Source organism: Squalius cephalus (genome assembly GCF_949319135.1).
Source record: "Squalius cephalus genome assembly, chromosome: 5".
Classification (NCBI taxonomy): domain Eukaryota; kingdom Metazoa; phylum Chordata; class Actinopteri; order Cypriniformes; family Leuciscidae; genus Squalius; species Squalius cephalus.
This window is the reverse complement of record NC_137126.1, coordinates 4,280,561-4,296,502: the sequence shown is the minus strand read 5'-3', so window position 1 is coordinate 4,296,502 and position 15,942 is coordinate 4,280,561. Positions and strand designations below refer to the sequence as shown.

The window sequence follows — 15,942 nt, the reverse complement described above, 5'->3', positions numbered from 1 at the left end:
ACTGGATATGGTTTATCAGAGCTAAATGTGACTTACATGACATTGTTTACAAGCTGTCATCCTTATGCATCGCTTTCTGCCAGGACTTTTACGGGCTAATCACTGAAGTGACGTTGACGTCCGGGTTAGCAGTAGCATGAGGCAAGTCAGGCAAGTGTTATTTAAATAAACTCCTGATGTACTTAAACTTTCCAATGCCTCGTTTTATGAGTACAGAACCTATTTGTACTACTGAATTTGGTACCATTCTGGGCATTATTAGTGGGGTAATTTACGAGATACATCATAGGATCCATTAGCGCCTGCACTAAGCCATCCGGCTGATATCTCTAAATAAGCTCTAACTTTAATAATGTTCGACCAAGGGGAAAAAGGCTTCTGGGGGGTGTTTGGCTCGAGGTCATGGTGCACAGGACCCTAGGTTGATTTTACTCCGAACCATCCCTTTAAGAGGAGCGGTGAGTGGTTTAACATTCAACATACACGTCCTATTTACATTCCACCAACTTAAAGGGATAGTCCACCCAAAAATGGAAATTCTGTCATGTGATCACCCTCAAATTGTTCCAAACTTGTATAAGTTTCTTTCTTCCAAACATGGGTAACCAAACAGTTGAGTGTCCCCACTGACTTCCATGGTATGGAAAACTAAATTAAATGGAAGTCAATGGGGACCATCAACTGTTTGGTTACCCATGTTTGGAAGAAAGAAACTTATACAGGTTTGGAACAACTTGAGGGTGATCACATGACAGAATTTGGGTGGACAATCCCTTTAAAACAGACTGACTGTTTTTACATTAATAACACAGATAAGTGCACTTGGTCAAAATACCCATTTTACTATTCACATGTTATTAGAGCAAGAGATATTCATATCGCATTTGTTCCCATACACTTACATGTCCTGTTAATCAGACAGCCCTAGAGCTCTATTGAATTAAATTATTGACTTGATACCAAACTACTTGCATTGACATCCCTATTGTACAAAGTTTCTATCAGGTCGAGGCTGGTCATTTTTGGATGATATTGGTCATATATGCACTAAAAGCTGGTGGAGCCTAGGTTGACCTAGTAGACCATTTTGTTCCAGCTGGCAGCCCACCAAGATGGACAAGCATAAGTTAACTAGCCTAACCGCCTCATGTTGGCATGACCTGATTTTTTTAAACATAAATACCCATAGAGAAATAAGGGTGGGAAAAAACGGATAGTATTTATTTTTCCCTATTGCTCTAAATGCAGGTTTTGTGCTTTGTGTTTCTGTTATAAGTCCAAAACACTCAATGCATTGACGGTTTAACCCATGCCTTACAATTTAGCTTTATGAAGCTCGTGACTCGAATCACAGAATTGATTATTCAGTTATTTAGGAATTCGTTATCTTCGGGAATTTTTTATTAGGAACAATCCTGAAAAGTTATCACATTGTCACACTGTAAGTAATTTAACGATTTTTTTGTTGTTGTTGTTGTAATAGACACACATCCAAGGCAATTTGGTCTGTGAAACACCTGAAGCACTTTTCAAAGTACTAATTAACGAACCTCTCATATAGATTTTAATCTCAATTCAAATTAAAATTGCTTGAATGTGCAGTGGCATGTTTAGTTAACCTCTTTCTTATATTATTGAGTCCCTTCTCAATCTACATTACCAATTTGTAGACTTTTACAAAATTTGGATAAATTGCATCATGTAAATGTCTCTCTAGTGTCGGATATTGGCATAGGCAACACAGGCAGTTGTCTAACACTGCTCCCACATTCCCATTCCTATCTTTTCACGCAACTGCTCTCTGTTCGACCCACTACTTTCATTGGAAATGATTTGTTCCCTTCATATCTCGCCTAGGGCACCATGTTAGTCAGGACCGCCACTGAACTGACTCAACAGAAACCAGTCAGATCATGTCATCTTTTTCAAGACTCAAGTAAAACTGTACTTCGTCTGCGTTGCTGTTCACTTGGAACAGATTCAACAGATTTCATTATTTGCTTAGGGGTAAAAAGAATTTGAAATATGCAAGCTGTGGTATACTATTAGCAAACATCTCGAGTCGACGACACCCACACAACTGTGTGTGACGTTTAGATGGACTTGGATTCATTCAGTTTCCTCTAAATAACAAAATAAACAACAAAAATGACATCACTGAAAACAGCAGTTAAGAAAGCATCTGTTCATAGTGGCATGGATATGTTTGCACAAGCTCTGCAATTCAGCTCTCCAGTCACGTTACATTTATAATTATATGCCACTTTATACAATACATTTATTTTAAAGCAAGCAGCTATACAGTATTAAGCATGAAGAAACAGTGTTAGTGTCTCTTTCAATTAGAATTTCAACTTCATTTTTCTAATATAAAGCAGCTCTCAAGTGTTTTCACTCGCGTCCGAACTCGACAAACTGAACAGAGGAAATTAACCAGAGAAGATTTCCATGTCAAAGAAGGCGGAGCCTCAGAGCCACGCCCACCTATTACATCATCGCCACAGACCACTGGTAAGTACGAAGGGGTTTACCAGCCTGAACAAACCTTTCCAGAGCAAGCGGTCTCACACTACAGAAACAATCTCCAAACAAATGATTTTGTTCATAATACTACTACAAGTTCATACTGCGAGTACGCTTGAAGTATATAAGGGTCTTAATGTAAATAGTGCAATTTTGTATGCGTTTAGCTGACTCTAATTCATCCAAAACATTTAGGACTTTATCCTGACATCCATCCACCTGGATGCATGAATGACGTTTGTTTACTATCTCCTGCTGCTTCACACCTCATATGTTTGTTTGGTTCGTTTTCGTCTGTTTTCGTCAGTCTCATATTGCACACACTGACTCAAGCTGTTTTATGTGCGACTACTTGTTGGACATTTCATTTTTCCACTCATACTCTGTTTAGACTAGGCTATCTGGTGGATCACACACATGCTGATCTGTGCCATCACTCCAGACTGCGCTGCTGACTCATGCTCTGTTGTTATGTTCTGTCTGTAGTATATAAATTGTGTACATTCAGAACAGGGTTAGTTCACCAAAAAACTTAAATTCTGTCATCAATTAGGCTACTCATCCTCATGTCATTCCAAACCCGTAAGACTCGTTCATCTTCTGAACACAAATGAAGATCTTTTTGATGAAATCTGAGAGCTTTCTGTCCCTCCATTGACAGCTACGCAACTACCACTTTGACGCCTCAAAAAGATCGTAAAACTATATGAATCAAGCGGTTTAGTCCAAATTTTCTGAAGAGACACGATCACTTTATATGATGAACAGATTGAATATAGGCTTTTATTCACACATAAACATTCATCAACTCACTCACCAGATGTGGTAAAACAACCAACGGAAGCATGTTCGCTTGACGTGCAAGAACCAATGAGGTTTGTTCTCGCACGTCAAGCAAGTTCGGTTGAGCTTCTGTTAATGTTCGCTGATCTATGTTTATATGTGAATAAAAGCCTAAATTCAATCTGTTCATCATATAAATCGAGTCTCTTTAGACTAAACCGCTTAATTCATATGGATTCGTTTTACGGTCTCTTTATGAAAGTTTTAAAGCGTCAAAGTGGTAGCTGCGTAGCTGTCAATGGAGGGACAGAAATCTCTCAGATTTCATCAGAAAGATCTTCATTTGTGTTCAGAAGATGAACGAAAGTCTTGAGGAGGGTGAGTAAATGATGACAGTTTTCATTTTTGAGTGAACTAACCACAATCATCTCTATGACATGAATGGTCATTAAGTGGCCATTTACTAAAACAGCTTTTTTCTCTACACTGATGTCTCACATCTCATGTGAGTGAGCATTTTAATCATATTTCTCAAATGTGCTGTTAAAACATCTTTATTTCAGAGTGTACCTTTTATTTATTTATCTTTTAGAATCATGTCATGTCTGCCAACTAGAAATGCTTTTACATAAAACCTGACTGATACTGAAATCATTTGGTATTTCTAGATTTTATAAATCTGCTTTTTTGCAATTTATAGTTGAATTTTTCACTATAAATTCAAAATCTCGAAAAAGTTTTTAATAATAATAATAATAATAATAATAATAAACAGAGAAGATGGACAAACGTTTATGAAATTTTAGATTTTGGCATTGAAAATAAATAAATTATTGTAGGCAACAGCATAGCCTAATCATCGTCGTTATTGTTAAGGTTTAACTATAAGAAAATTTTCAAATGGACCTCGTTAATTTTTAACCACTTTACAACATGGCACGTGCTAGAGTTCGAATATTGTTTGCACGAGCAGTTTTATCATACGGATGTGAACACTAGATAAAGCAAATGCCATTGTTTTTAGCATTATTATTAAAGAATCCGGTCCAAAACCAAAGTGACGTTAAAGCTAATCTGTTATACCTAAAGAAAAGTGACATTTGTGGAGCTGAACTCACCAGATTGCGGAGCGAGGACTCATCCATGCTGGAGTATCTCTTCTCTGACATCTTCTCCGACGTTTTATTATCGCTTTGAATGGCTAGTTCATTCGGTACGAGTGTAAAATACTTGTTAAATAAACCGTCATATACACATAATAGAAAGGCTCACTATGAATACATTAAAACAAGAGTATGTCTCGGTTCGGATGCTTTGTGAAAGGCTCTCTAAAATAACCCGAACAACACGTCTGTGCTACAGCCTAAAGAAAAAAGCCTAAAAATTATAAAATATCCTCGCTATTTAACGGCAGCCGTTTGTTTCCATACAAACTCCAACCGTTTCACGGTTCACAGAGAGACAGTCAGTCAGACTACATGCCTTCGGAGTCACAAGCGGTGAGTGATTTGAGTTGAAGCCCCGCCCCTCACACACCGCCAGCCAATAACAGGCCGGCAAATTCAAAACCTCACACGCTCAAATGAGAATGTTACTCTGTGATTGGTGTAACGAATTATTACATTGTTAGTTTGTTTGTTGTTTCTTTCAGTAGCAGCTAGGTGTATAATGTGTCACTCACTGCGATCTGGCAACTATGAAGACTATGTCATTCTTTCTTTTTCTCATTTCACTTAATTTCCTCCACGCCCTGTCTGCTGACTTAACGACTTGTGCAATGAAGCCACTCACATGGCCTGCAGCAAGATAGATAGGTAACTACAAGAAACAATTAGAAACATTATCAAAATAGTATGAAGAATATAGGTAAACATATCATTACTTCATTAAAGCCCAGTGGCCGGTTGCATAAACTGTTTAGACTGGTCTTACAAGTTTGTTGTCTAAAGACATTTCATCATTTTCCAAGTCACATAAAAGGTGGATTGGTCTCATTTGAATCTGAAAAGACCGACTGCGACTGGGTCAGACTAGTTCTTAAAGTGATAGCTCACCCAAAAAAAATTTGTTACAGGAGAACAGGTCAAAAAAATGTGGTTGTCACCTGGTGGCTATTTTTGATATAGTGCCTAAAAATCTCATAAGAACTTCAATTATTGTGAAACAAATTTGGAACACAACTTGGTTAGATATATGGATTCGATTTTCTAGCAATTTTAGAGTCCAAATTATTTAGTCAAATATGTTTTGTATGAAAATGTTTAGTGCAGTACATTTGCTTTACAGTAAAATTAAACTTCTGTAACTTTTCACTGTCAATAATCTGCTGAGGATCTTCTTTAAAAAGAGACCAGCCTTATGTCTGTATTCCAAAGAAAGCATTTATTAATTACAACAATTTAAGTTCAGATTGCATTTTCACATCAGTTCTTCTACAATTAGTTATTACAAACAGAAATTACAAAACTTTGATTCTACATAAATATACATTTAAAATAAAACCGTTTTGTATAAATATTTTTGGGACAAATACTGCTTGACTGCATGAAAAGTATCGTAAATTGTTTTATGTGTATTATAAATCCACCCTTTAAAGGGTCAGTTCACCCAAAAATGAAAATGATCCCATAATTTACTCAATCTCAATACATCCTAGGTGTATATGACTTTCTTCTTTCAACCGAACACAATCAGAGTTATATTAAAAAATATCCTGGCTCTTCCAAGCTTTATAGTGGCAGTGAATGGTACCTTAGATTTTGAAGCCCAAAAATATGCATCCATCCATGATAAAAGTAATCTATACGGCTCCGGGGGGGGGGGGGGTAATAAAGGTACGCAGCGATGCATTTTTGTATGAATAATATCCATATTTATAACTGTATAAAAAATAATCACTGACTTCCGGTAACGGCCGTACACGAGTCTAGTTTCGACGGAGGAGTGACCTCTGACCCGACACATGACGTATTGATGAACGTGGAAGCGCAGAGGATAGAGCAAAATAAAACACCGGTCACGAATTAGAAGTCTAAAATGAGATTTTTTAAAGAGAAATGTGAGAGGAGCTTGAGTTTGTTGCCGAGCTCAGAGGTCACAAATATGTTATAAATATGGATATTTTTCTTATACAAACACATGGCTTTGCTTCAGAAGGCCTTTATTAACCCCCGGAGCCGTATGGATTTCTTTTATGATGGATGGATGCACTTTTGGGCTTCAAAATCTCAGTCACTATTCACTCCCATTATAAAGCTTGGAAGATCCATGGTATTTTTTTATATAACGGATTGTGTGTTCGGCTGAAAGAAGAAAATCATTTACACCTGGCTTGATGGGGAGTAAATTATGGGATAATTTTTGGGTGAACTATCCCTTTAAATCAGCTTTTTGAGTCACATGGAATACTAAAGAATTCAGTATGGTCAATTTCAGTATCCCTGGTGAAAAATCACCAGCATAAGGAATGTTTTGCATGCTGGGACCATCATGGGATGCTGGTTTACTGGTGGACCAGATACACCAGCTCAGTTTTGCTTGAGAACAACATGACTGTGCTTTTCCACCAGCTAAACCTGCATAAACCAGCCTGGGCCAACGTGAAATTCATGCTGGATTTTTCAGCAGGGATCACATGGAAGCTAATTTTCCATGTGATCATTTTACAGCATGAATGAACAGCGATAATGGATTATAGACTTATGAGGTCCTGGACTGCGTCTTGATTAAGAGAAACCAACAATTTCAGATCGTCTGTGCACTGCTGAAATAACACCTGATTTTCACAGGTCAATGGTGGATACTCTACAATGGTGGATGTCTTCAGTGAGTCTGTGGACTGCACTGACTGTGTCTTCAGCAGATCTTTTGCCAGTTTCACAGCACACTGCACAATCACAGAAGGCATATACTTGTTGAATGTGTAGTCAGCCAGACTCAGTTCACACACTTTGCAAGCCAACCATTTCCAGTTGATCTCAACAGCTCTGTGCTCCTGCCATGCTTCTGCATCCGGTGTACTGGCCATCTCATCGATGGCTCCACCACTCTGGTATCCAGTAAGGCGACTGGTGAAATAGTCCAGAAAGAAAGCCAGAGTTGGTGCAGCCAGTCTAAAATTGAGTCTGAGAAGAACCAGGCATTCGAGATTGCACAGCTGTTCCCTGGAAAAAGAGTTGCAGCAAAGCGACAGGAGTTGTGTGATGCGAGGCGAATACACTTCAACCTGGAAAACACAAAGATCAGAATTTACTCACTCAGATTTACACACTGTGTCCATATTTGTGATCCATTGTGCCTGAATAGTGTGTGAAAAAGAAGAACACTTTAGCATGCTTTTAAAGAGAGTACACTTGACTACATGTTAATACAATTAAATGAAAATGTGTTATAGTTTAAGTTTGTATTAAATGCAATTAGTTGAACTTTAGAGCGTTTTGACACACTTCAGTAGGACTTAAAGGGATAGTTCACCCAAAAATGAAAATTCCCCCATGATTGTCTCACCCTTAAGCCATCCTAGGTGTGTATGACTTTCTTCTTTCAGACGAATATAATCTGAGTTATATTAAAAAATGCTCCGGCCATGTCGACAGCCATATTTGGAGTTGTTAGTCAAGATTATAATCTCAGCAGATCCCAGGCTTATGTTATTGCTTTCTGTTCACTTCTTGAAGTGATAAGGGGGGTGCTTATCTGTTCTGTTTTATTCTTGGTTCTTAAATGATGTATAATGTATATTTTTCTTATTCTTTTAGTAAAAATAAAACATTGAAGAAGAAAAAAAATGTCCAGGCTCTTCCAAGCTTTATAATGACAGTGAATGGAGGATGAGATTTTGAAGCCCAAAAAAGTGCATCCATCCATGATAAAAGTAAATCCACACGGCTCCAAGGAGTTAATAAAGGCCTTCTGAAGCGCAGCGATGCATTTGTGTAGAGATAAATAGAAAAATATCCATATTTAAAACTTCAGCAACTAAAATAACTAGCTTCCGGCAGACGGCCGTATGCATCGATTTACGGAGAAAGAGTGACCTCTGACCCGACGCATGACGTAATCACGAACGCTGAAGCTCAGAGGATAGAGCAAAACAAAACACCAGTCATGAATTAGACGTCTAAAACGACAGTTTTAAATGTGGAATGAGAAATGTGGGAGGATTTCTATATAAGTGGAAAGGTGCTTCAGTCTGTTGCACAGCTCTATTTGTTTGAACCGCGAGAGGCGTCAAAGCTTACGCTACTCCTACATCCTACGTCATTCATCATCAAGTGTTACTCTAGTGTAAAGGCCAATTTATAATTCTGCGTCGAGTGTACGCCGTAGTGTGCGTCGTAGGCTACGCACGTAGGCGACGCCGTCGTGAGCATTTATACTTCTGCGTTATGTCTGTGTTGCTCTGCAGTTACACCGCCGAAACGCTAGTTGGCAGGGGCGGGTTTTAATGTTCCACTGTGTTTAGATTCCTCGCGGCTGTTTTGAGTTTAGGCTACTAAGCGACTGAAAGAGAGCGGATCATGTTGGAGTTGGAGCTTATCGAGGTGAAAAAACAGTTAATTTTAGTGAAATTATTAAAACTAAAAGGCAGAAACGAGAGAAGGCGTTGGAGGAGATGGTACGTGCGACCCGTGAACCTGTTGACGGTTGAACCGAATTTAAAAATGACGGACGGTGCAGAAGAACACGCCGGAAATGTGTAGGAGGAAATGCGATGCTACCAAGCCGACCAATCACAGATCTTGTGGTCTGCGTCGTCGCAACGTGTAGTTACATTTACATTTACATTTTTACGACTTATGATACACGTCTATGCGTATGTTACGCCGTACCTACTGCGCGCACCCGATGCAGAAGTATAAATTGGCCTTAAGTCGACTTGCATAAGCCGTCTGCCAGAAGCTAGTTATTTTAGTTGATAAAGTTATAAATATGGATATTTTTCTTACACAAACGCATCGCTTGGCATTTACTTTTATCTTGGATGGATGTGCTTTTTTGGGCTTCAAAATGTCATCCTCCATTCACTGGCATTATAAAGCGTTGAAGAGCCAGGATATTTTTTAATATAACTCTGATTGTATTCGTCTGAAAGAAGAAAGTCATATACACCTAGGATCACTTAAAGGGATAGTTCGGCCAAAAATTATATTTAACCTATGATTTACTCATGACGCACGTTCACGGGAGATGGATGCCGGTGTATGACGTAGGACGTAGCGTAGGAAGCGTCGTGACGTAGAACGAAGTACAGCTAAATCAAACGCTACGTCATACGCCGGCATCCATCTCCCATGAACGCGCGTCGACCGTTGCCGGAAGCAAGTTATTTTAATTTATAAAGTTTTAAATATGTATATTTTTACGACAAAACCGCACGGATTACCCATAGAAGGCCTTCGTTTATCCCCCTGGAGCCGGATGGATTACTTTTGTGAAGGATGCATGCACATTTTGGGACTTGAAGGAGGTGGACCCCATAGCTTCACATTATAACCACTGAAAGATCTAAGACATTTTCTAAAATAACTGAAAATGTGTTTGTCTGAAAAATGATTGACATATGCATCTCGAACGGCTTGAGGGTGAGTAAATCATGGGTTAAATATCATTTTTGGCCGAACTATCCCTTTAAGGGTGAGTAAATCATGGGATAATTTTTATTTTTGGGTGAACTATCCCTTAAAGTACATATGTCATAATTCTATTGTGCTTTCTTTGGGCTTCAAAATCTAATCCTCCATTCACTCTCATTATAAAACTTGGCAGAGTCTGGATATTTTTAATATTACTCTGATTGTATTCGGCTTAAAGAAGAACGTCATATACAGCTATGATGGATTGAGGGTGAATAAATGATGGAATAATTTTCAATTTTGGGTGAACTATGCCTTTAATAACAATAACCAGAAACTCTATAAGCACAATGAAACTGCTGAGGGAAAGAGAGCGCTCTACTCCACCTGTTTAGTGGCGATCAGTAAAGACGTCACTCCCAGTAACTGGAAGCAGTCTGCAGCGACTGAGGTCGTGATCAAGAAGCGGTCCATGATATTAACAGCCAAACAGCAGGACTCAAAAGACAGTTTGAGCTGTCTGTGCACAGCTATGAGCCAGCTGACCAGTTTGCTGCGAGCCTCTGCCGTAATCTACCAGGATATAAAGAAATCATGTGAAAATTACCAGGCAAAGCAATAATATCATTGATAACAGTAAGAACAACAACAGTAATAGAGGAGACTGGCTAGTTGTCAGAAGTTGCCAATTTTGCATTTCCCATACTAAAACAGTATGTGACCCAAAAAAAGTGTCAGTACACTCATAAAAGAGTAGACAAAAAGTCCCCGGATGACCTACTACTTCCTGTGAGATTCTGAAGTGTATATAATGGACACTTTACTATCCCATAAGGCCACGGTAGAGGATTTATGAATGGCAGTGAAGCGATGCAACTGACGCTTGTAGTAGGTCACATGAAAATGACAACATGGTGAATGTAGTGCATCCGGATTACATTCATACCAGATTAAACATACTTTTTTAGATGTTGTGAAGTAATTACTTTCTCAAAATAAGTAAGAGAGTATGTGATTTCGGACGCAGCCTAGGTCACAAATACAAATGCTTGTTTTCTCTACAGTAGTGTTGTTGAATGTTTCTTTAAATCTACGGCAATTTCCACGTAGTCTCACTTAAATCGAGATGGCTTATCGTGATTTTGAAATCGAAAAGGCTGCGATTATTTGTTATGCGCTGCTTGTCATTGACGTACGGCTCTGTAAACGTAGTGCAGCAGATTAATGGCATATTTCAAGAGAATCGTTCAAATTGGTATACAAGCAAGGAAATTTGGCACAGATACTCTCTAAGGGTCACTTTTTGGGAAAAAGGCATTGGCCACCCAAAAATTCAACATGGTGGCCATTTTTTCAAGATGGCCGTTATTTTTGTCAAATGATCATTATGTCAATCGTTCAAACAGTAATGTAGGCATAACATTTTGTGAAAATAATCTCTTCATAATGTTTTTTTGGAAAACAGTGCTTGTCCCTCAAAAATTCAAGATGGCAACCATTTTTCAAGATGGCCGCCATTTCTCTTGAATCCTTACATCTTTTTTTATCTTTTTTACCTTTTTTTATCTGTAACGCTGCTCCATCTGAAAGCACTGTGAGTTTGAGTCTCTTATAATGTGCATTTGAAAAAGCAACATGCATCAAACAGCTTTCCAAACATGAGAAGCATTTAATAACCTCTTATTCAACAACAGACAACATTTAATAACACGCTTTTACTCCAAACTCACTTCATAACGACAGTTGAGCTCACCCTTCTGTGAGATGATGTGGCTTCTTACACAGAATAAGGCAGTTGTGTGTTTATTGGTCATGTTTAATCAAAGCATTTCAATCTCCTGTTTATTCAGATACAGCGATAGGGATTTCCTGGGGCTGCGTTCCAATCCACTTTAAGACACGCATTTGGGTGGGAGACATATAAGCCTGAAAAAAGTTTTTATTTTTTACTTCAAATATTAGGCATAAAAAATATTGAGTTGTGTTGTACTGACTCTTGCATTTCCCACAATATATGTGGTCTTTTAGATTTTGTATTTGAAATTGGATTTATTCACCAATTTGTTGCATTCGTGCCTAAAATTGTCATATGGTGTGACATAAAAGTTATTCTATATAAAATGAAAATGGGATATACTCTCCCTAAGTAACTAACTTAAACATAAATTGTTTTCATTACTATCTTAAGATTTAACATTTCTTTTGTGCAGATTCATTAGATTTTGTATTGTTTTTCTAAACCATCATGCAAAGTAAGTCATCTCTCCTCAGCCTTTCCAGATATTTTAGATTAATTATGTTAAACCCGGTTATAAATCTATGAAAATGCTTGTTGACAAAATAACTTGCTGATACTATTTCTCTTGTGTTCCGTTGACTTTTTTATGATTTATAATTAAGAAAGTATTTTTACTGGCACAATTCTGAATGTCACACCAAATTATATAGTGTCACGCTATGATGAACTGCACCACTCCACAATTTGTCAATGCAAAAAAACTATATTTTATTTGCATTCAACATTCAATTAATTCAATTCAGTTAACATTAATCAAAAAACATACTAACATTTTTTTTAAAACTTTTAAAATGATAAGAAACTCATAAATATGAGTAAATCAAACACCATCTCACTTCAAGAACATTAAATTAAGTATAAAATTGAAAAGAAATACATTAATTGTATAGGTAATTTAATGTTCACTATTAAAAATTCACTATTATCATTGAATATGTTTTGAATGGTTATTTATTTATCATTAAAAAAGGTGTATGTAATATTGTGTGACAAATATATCATATGGTGTGACTTAGAAAAACAGTCACACCATATGATACAGTGTCACACCGTATGACGTTTTGTTCAGTTAAGCTAATCTCTTGGTTAACTAAAAACAGCTAGCTTATACTTAGCATGCAAATTGCCACATGGCAAGAATGATTTTTAAGAATTAATAAGTAAAATTCGTATAAAAGTGTTTCATTTTTATGTAAATAATGTCACAACATAAGACACAAAACATTGACCACTAGTGAGCATATCAGATACAGCTTTTTAATTAAAAATTAAAAAGCCAGAACTCAACTCTTGACCTTGCAAACCACTCCAGAGATGGCACTGCAACTTCCTGGTTGAGTGTGGACCTCTTCATCATAATGATGTCCAAATTATTGCCCGTTCAAAATATAGATTGCAGTGTCACACCATATGACGCCCATTTTACGGACAAAATGTATTTGGCCAGAACTTGCTTTAAAATCATCCACAGACATCAACACTTTCTGTGTCTGTTGAAATGGCCTAATTCTGTTACTTAAACTGTAAATATATCAATTATTTATACTTTGCTGATATATATTGTCATATTCGTAAGGTCACACATATCCCGGACAGTCACACCACATGACAATTTTGATGTTTAGATAAAAATTTGAAGTAGAGGTCTTTATACACCAACTACAGCTATAGTATGCTGTAATAATATCTTGTCAGAGGAACAACATGAAGATATATATTTTTAACAAATACCCATTTTTATTAGGTTATGACATCATGGATGGGTAGAATTGCATGTCATGTCTCCCACCCATTTGCGAACTCCCCTAAGCACTTCCCCTCGGGGGAATCCCTGCCGCCATTTTGAAGTGCGTTCCACTTCATGAAGTGGATGAGGGAAGTTTATAGACAGACCCTCGCTCCCTCGATTTTGACCGAGTCTACTTCATACACTTCAGGCAGCTCCATATACCACAATACAACACGATTGTCACGTCAACGCATATTGTGCTTAATTTACCCCACCACAAACAACTCTATTAATAAAATTAAAATTATAAAATTAATAAAATTAAAATTAACTCAAACACACCTATATACATTTAGAATGCTGCATTAAACAATTTCGTAAGGGAAAAGTGTGCCATTTGGGACAGAGCCCAATTCAGCCTATTGCAAAGGTTCCGCCAGTAGTGGGCACTCGTGCAACGTAAGCAATGACGTACATCTGAGTGAACGAGACGGAAGGAAGTTAGCGAGTGAAGGGCATGACAATTTTGGACCAGAACGCAGCCCTATTAAATTAAAGAAGATTTTGCTCATTTGTATCCCCCAAACTAAAATTCCAATCATCATCATATTTAGCTGTTGATTAAACAAGTGAATAGCCTACAGTAAAAATATATTTTATGTTCACCACGTCTGCATTTATTTAAAAAAAATAAATAAATACAGAAATACTGTAGGCTAAAATAGTTTTCTATGTTTGTGAATATATATAAAAATGTAATTTATTCCTGTGATCAAAGCTGAATTTTCAGGATCATAACTCCGGTCTTCTTCAGTGTCAGTTATACTGCTTTTAAAGGGATAGTTCACCCAAAATTGACAATTCTGTCAAAAGCCTAAATTCAATCTGTTCATCATATAAAAAATATTAACTAAACCGCTCGATTCATATGGATCAGTTTTACGATCTCTTTATGAACTTTTTGGAGCGTCAAAGTGGTAGTTGCGTAGCTGTCAATGGAGGGACAGAAATCGGTCAGATTTAATCAAATATATTCGAAAGTCGTATGGGTTTGGAGCGAGATGAGGGTGAGTAAATGATTACAGAATTTTCATTTTTGGGTGAACTATCCCTTTTTGAACAGAACTTTTTTGTAATAGGCCTACTAATATATATATATATTTTATGTGATCAATTGAATGCTTCATTTCTGAATAAATGTGTTTCTTTGAATACTAATACAGAACGAACGCTATTTAAGTGTGTATGAGGTATGATCATGTGACTCACCTGAGGTTGATGTGCCAGGCAGTTTTGCGCGAGGAACTGCAGCTCGTTGTGTCTCTGGATGATGAAGCAACTCTCCTCATAATCACACTCATGCCATGCCTTTACTGGAGAAATCTGAAGCTCTTCCTCAAAGCCAGAGTCACTTAATCTAGACATCTCTGATCAAACACACCGAAGGATTCTCTACTGCTGGGATGGATGCTGTACTGAAAGATTTCCCCACATGATCGGCATTGTACTGTAACATACGGTGTCTCAGTGGAAATGCAGTGTTTTCAGGTGGAAGTGTGCTTGTAAACGGGGTCTTTCCCGGGTGTTTTAGCGCGCACTGTAGGGCGCTATAGTGCCCGCGCATACGCGTGACCATGACAACAGTCCCACGGGAGCGGCAGGTGTCGCCCAGGCACGCGCACAACTCAAGCGTCACTCGACTTTAATAATAATAATAATGAAAAATATAACTATTCTATGTTTAACATTTGTTATATGAATGTATGAATGGGTGAGGCATTTATATAGCGCTTTCATATGTGCTACTGTACACCCAACGCGCTTTACAATCATATTAGGGAATTTCTCCTCAACCACCAATAGGTTATTTAAAAGCTTTTCAGCAATTGTTAAAAAGTCAAACAACAATAAAACATAAAATAATGCATAAGAACAGCCCAAAAAACAGGCTAATTTAAGACATTTTTTATTGAATTTGGTATTTGATACCAACATAGATTAAAAACAAAAAACAACAACAAAAAAAGAATAAAGGTTCCAAAATGGGGTTTTCGCAGCAGTGCCATTTTTGTTCCCCAAAGAGACTTTCATACCTTAAAAGAACCTTTTTTTCTAGTGCGAAGAACATTTTAAAAATCTAATTTACACTATAAAGAACTTTTGTGCGATGAAAAGGTTCCATGGAAGATGAGGGTTCTACATGGAACAATCACCAGCAATAAAGAATCTTTTTTCAGACTTGTGTTGCACTTAACTCTATTTCAATTTTTGAAGGGATTCCAACCATATTTCACGCTATTTAAAATGTTGAACAGTGCGCATCTGAAGTGTCTCAGGCTCAGCTGATGGAAATAATCCATTATTTATCAGCTTTAATATCATGGCCACATTTTTTTAATGCAGGGCCGATAACAATAACATTGAAAAATGAACATATATCAGCTGATACCAATATGGTGGCCTATATATTGTGTATCCCTACATCTAAAACCTTCTTCCTCTCTATATTTGACAACTAGCCCCAGTCTTATATG

The 15,942-nt window shown here is 37.4% G+C and overlaps 2 protein-coding genes across 5 annotated transcripts in view; both read right to left on the bottom strand.

Annotated features, from left to right (window-relative positions):
* smtnb (smoothelin b) overlaps positions 1-4,840 on the bottom strand; it is a 69,276-nt gene extending 64,436 nt beyond the window's left edge. For 3 of the 4 annotated variants that reach the window (XM_079871758.1, XM_079871757.1, XM_079871759.1), the window contains exon 1: positions 4,425-4,798. In XM_079871758.1, coding sequence (XP_079727884.1) covers positions 4,425-4,475 — 51 coding nt within the window. In that variant the 5' untranslated portion in view covers positions 4,476-4,798. Of the gene's footprint in view, positions 1-4,424 lie in introns of all 4 variants that reach the window. The other variant, XM_079871760.1, reaches the window with a different exon arrangement.
* Positions 4,841-6,542: 1,702 nt separating this feature from the next.
* On the bottom strand, positions 6,543-15,031 carry ccno (cyclin O). Its single transcript, XM_079872884.1, has 3 exons — positions 14,678-15,031; positions 10,269-10,454; positions 6,543-7,531 (listed from the first exon to the last, which is right to left on the bottom strand). The coding sequence occupies exons 1-3, from the start codon at positions 14,831-14,833 to the stop codon at positions 6,998-7,000; spliced, it is 876 nt and encodes a 291-aa protein (XP_079729010.1). The 5' UTR covers positions 14,834-15,031; the 3' UTR covers positions 6,543-6,997.
* Between the last annotated feature and the right edge of the window lie 911 nt (positions 15,032-15,942).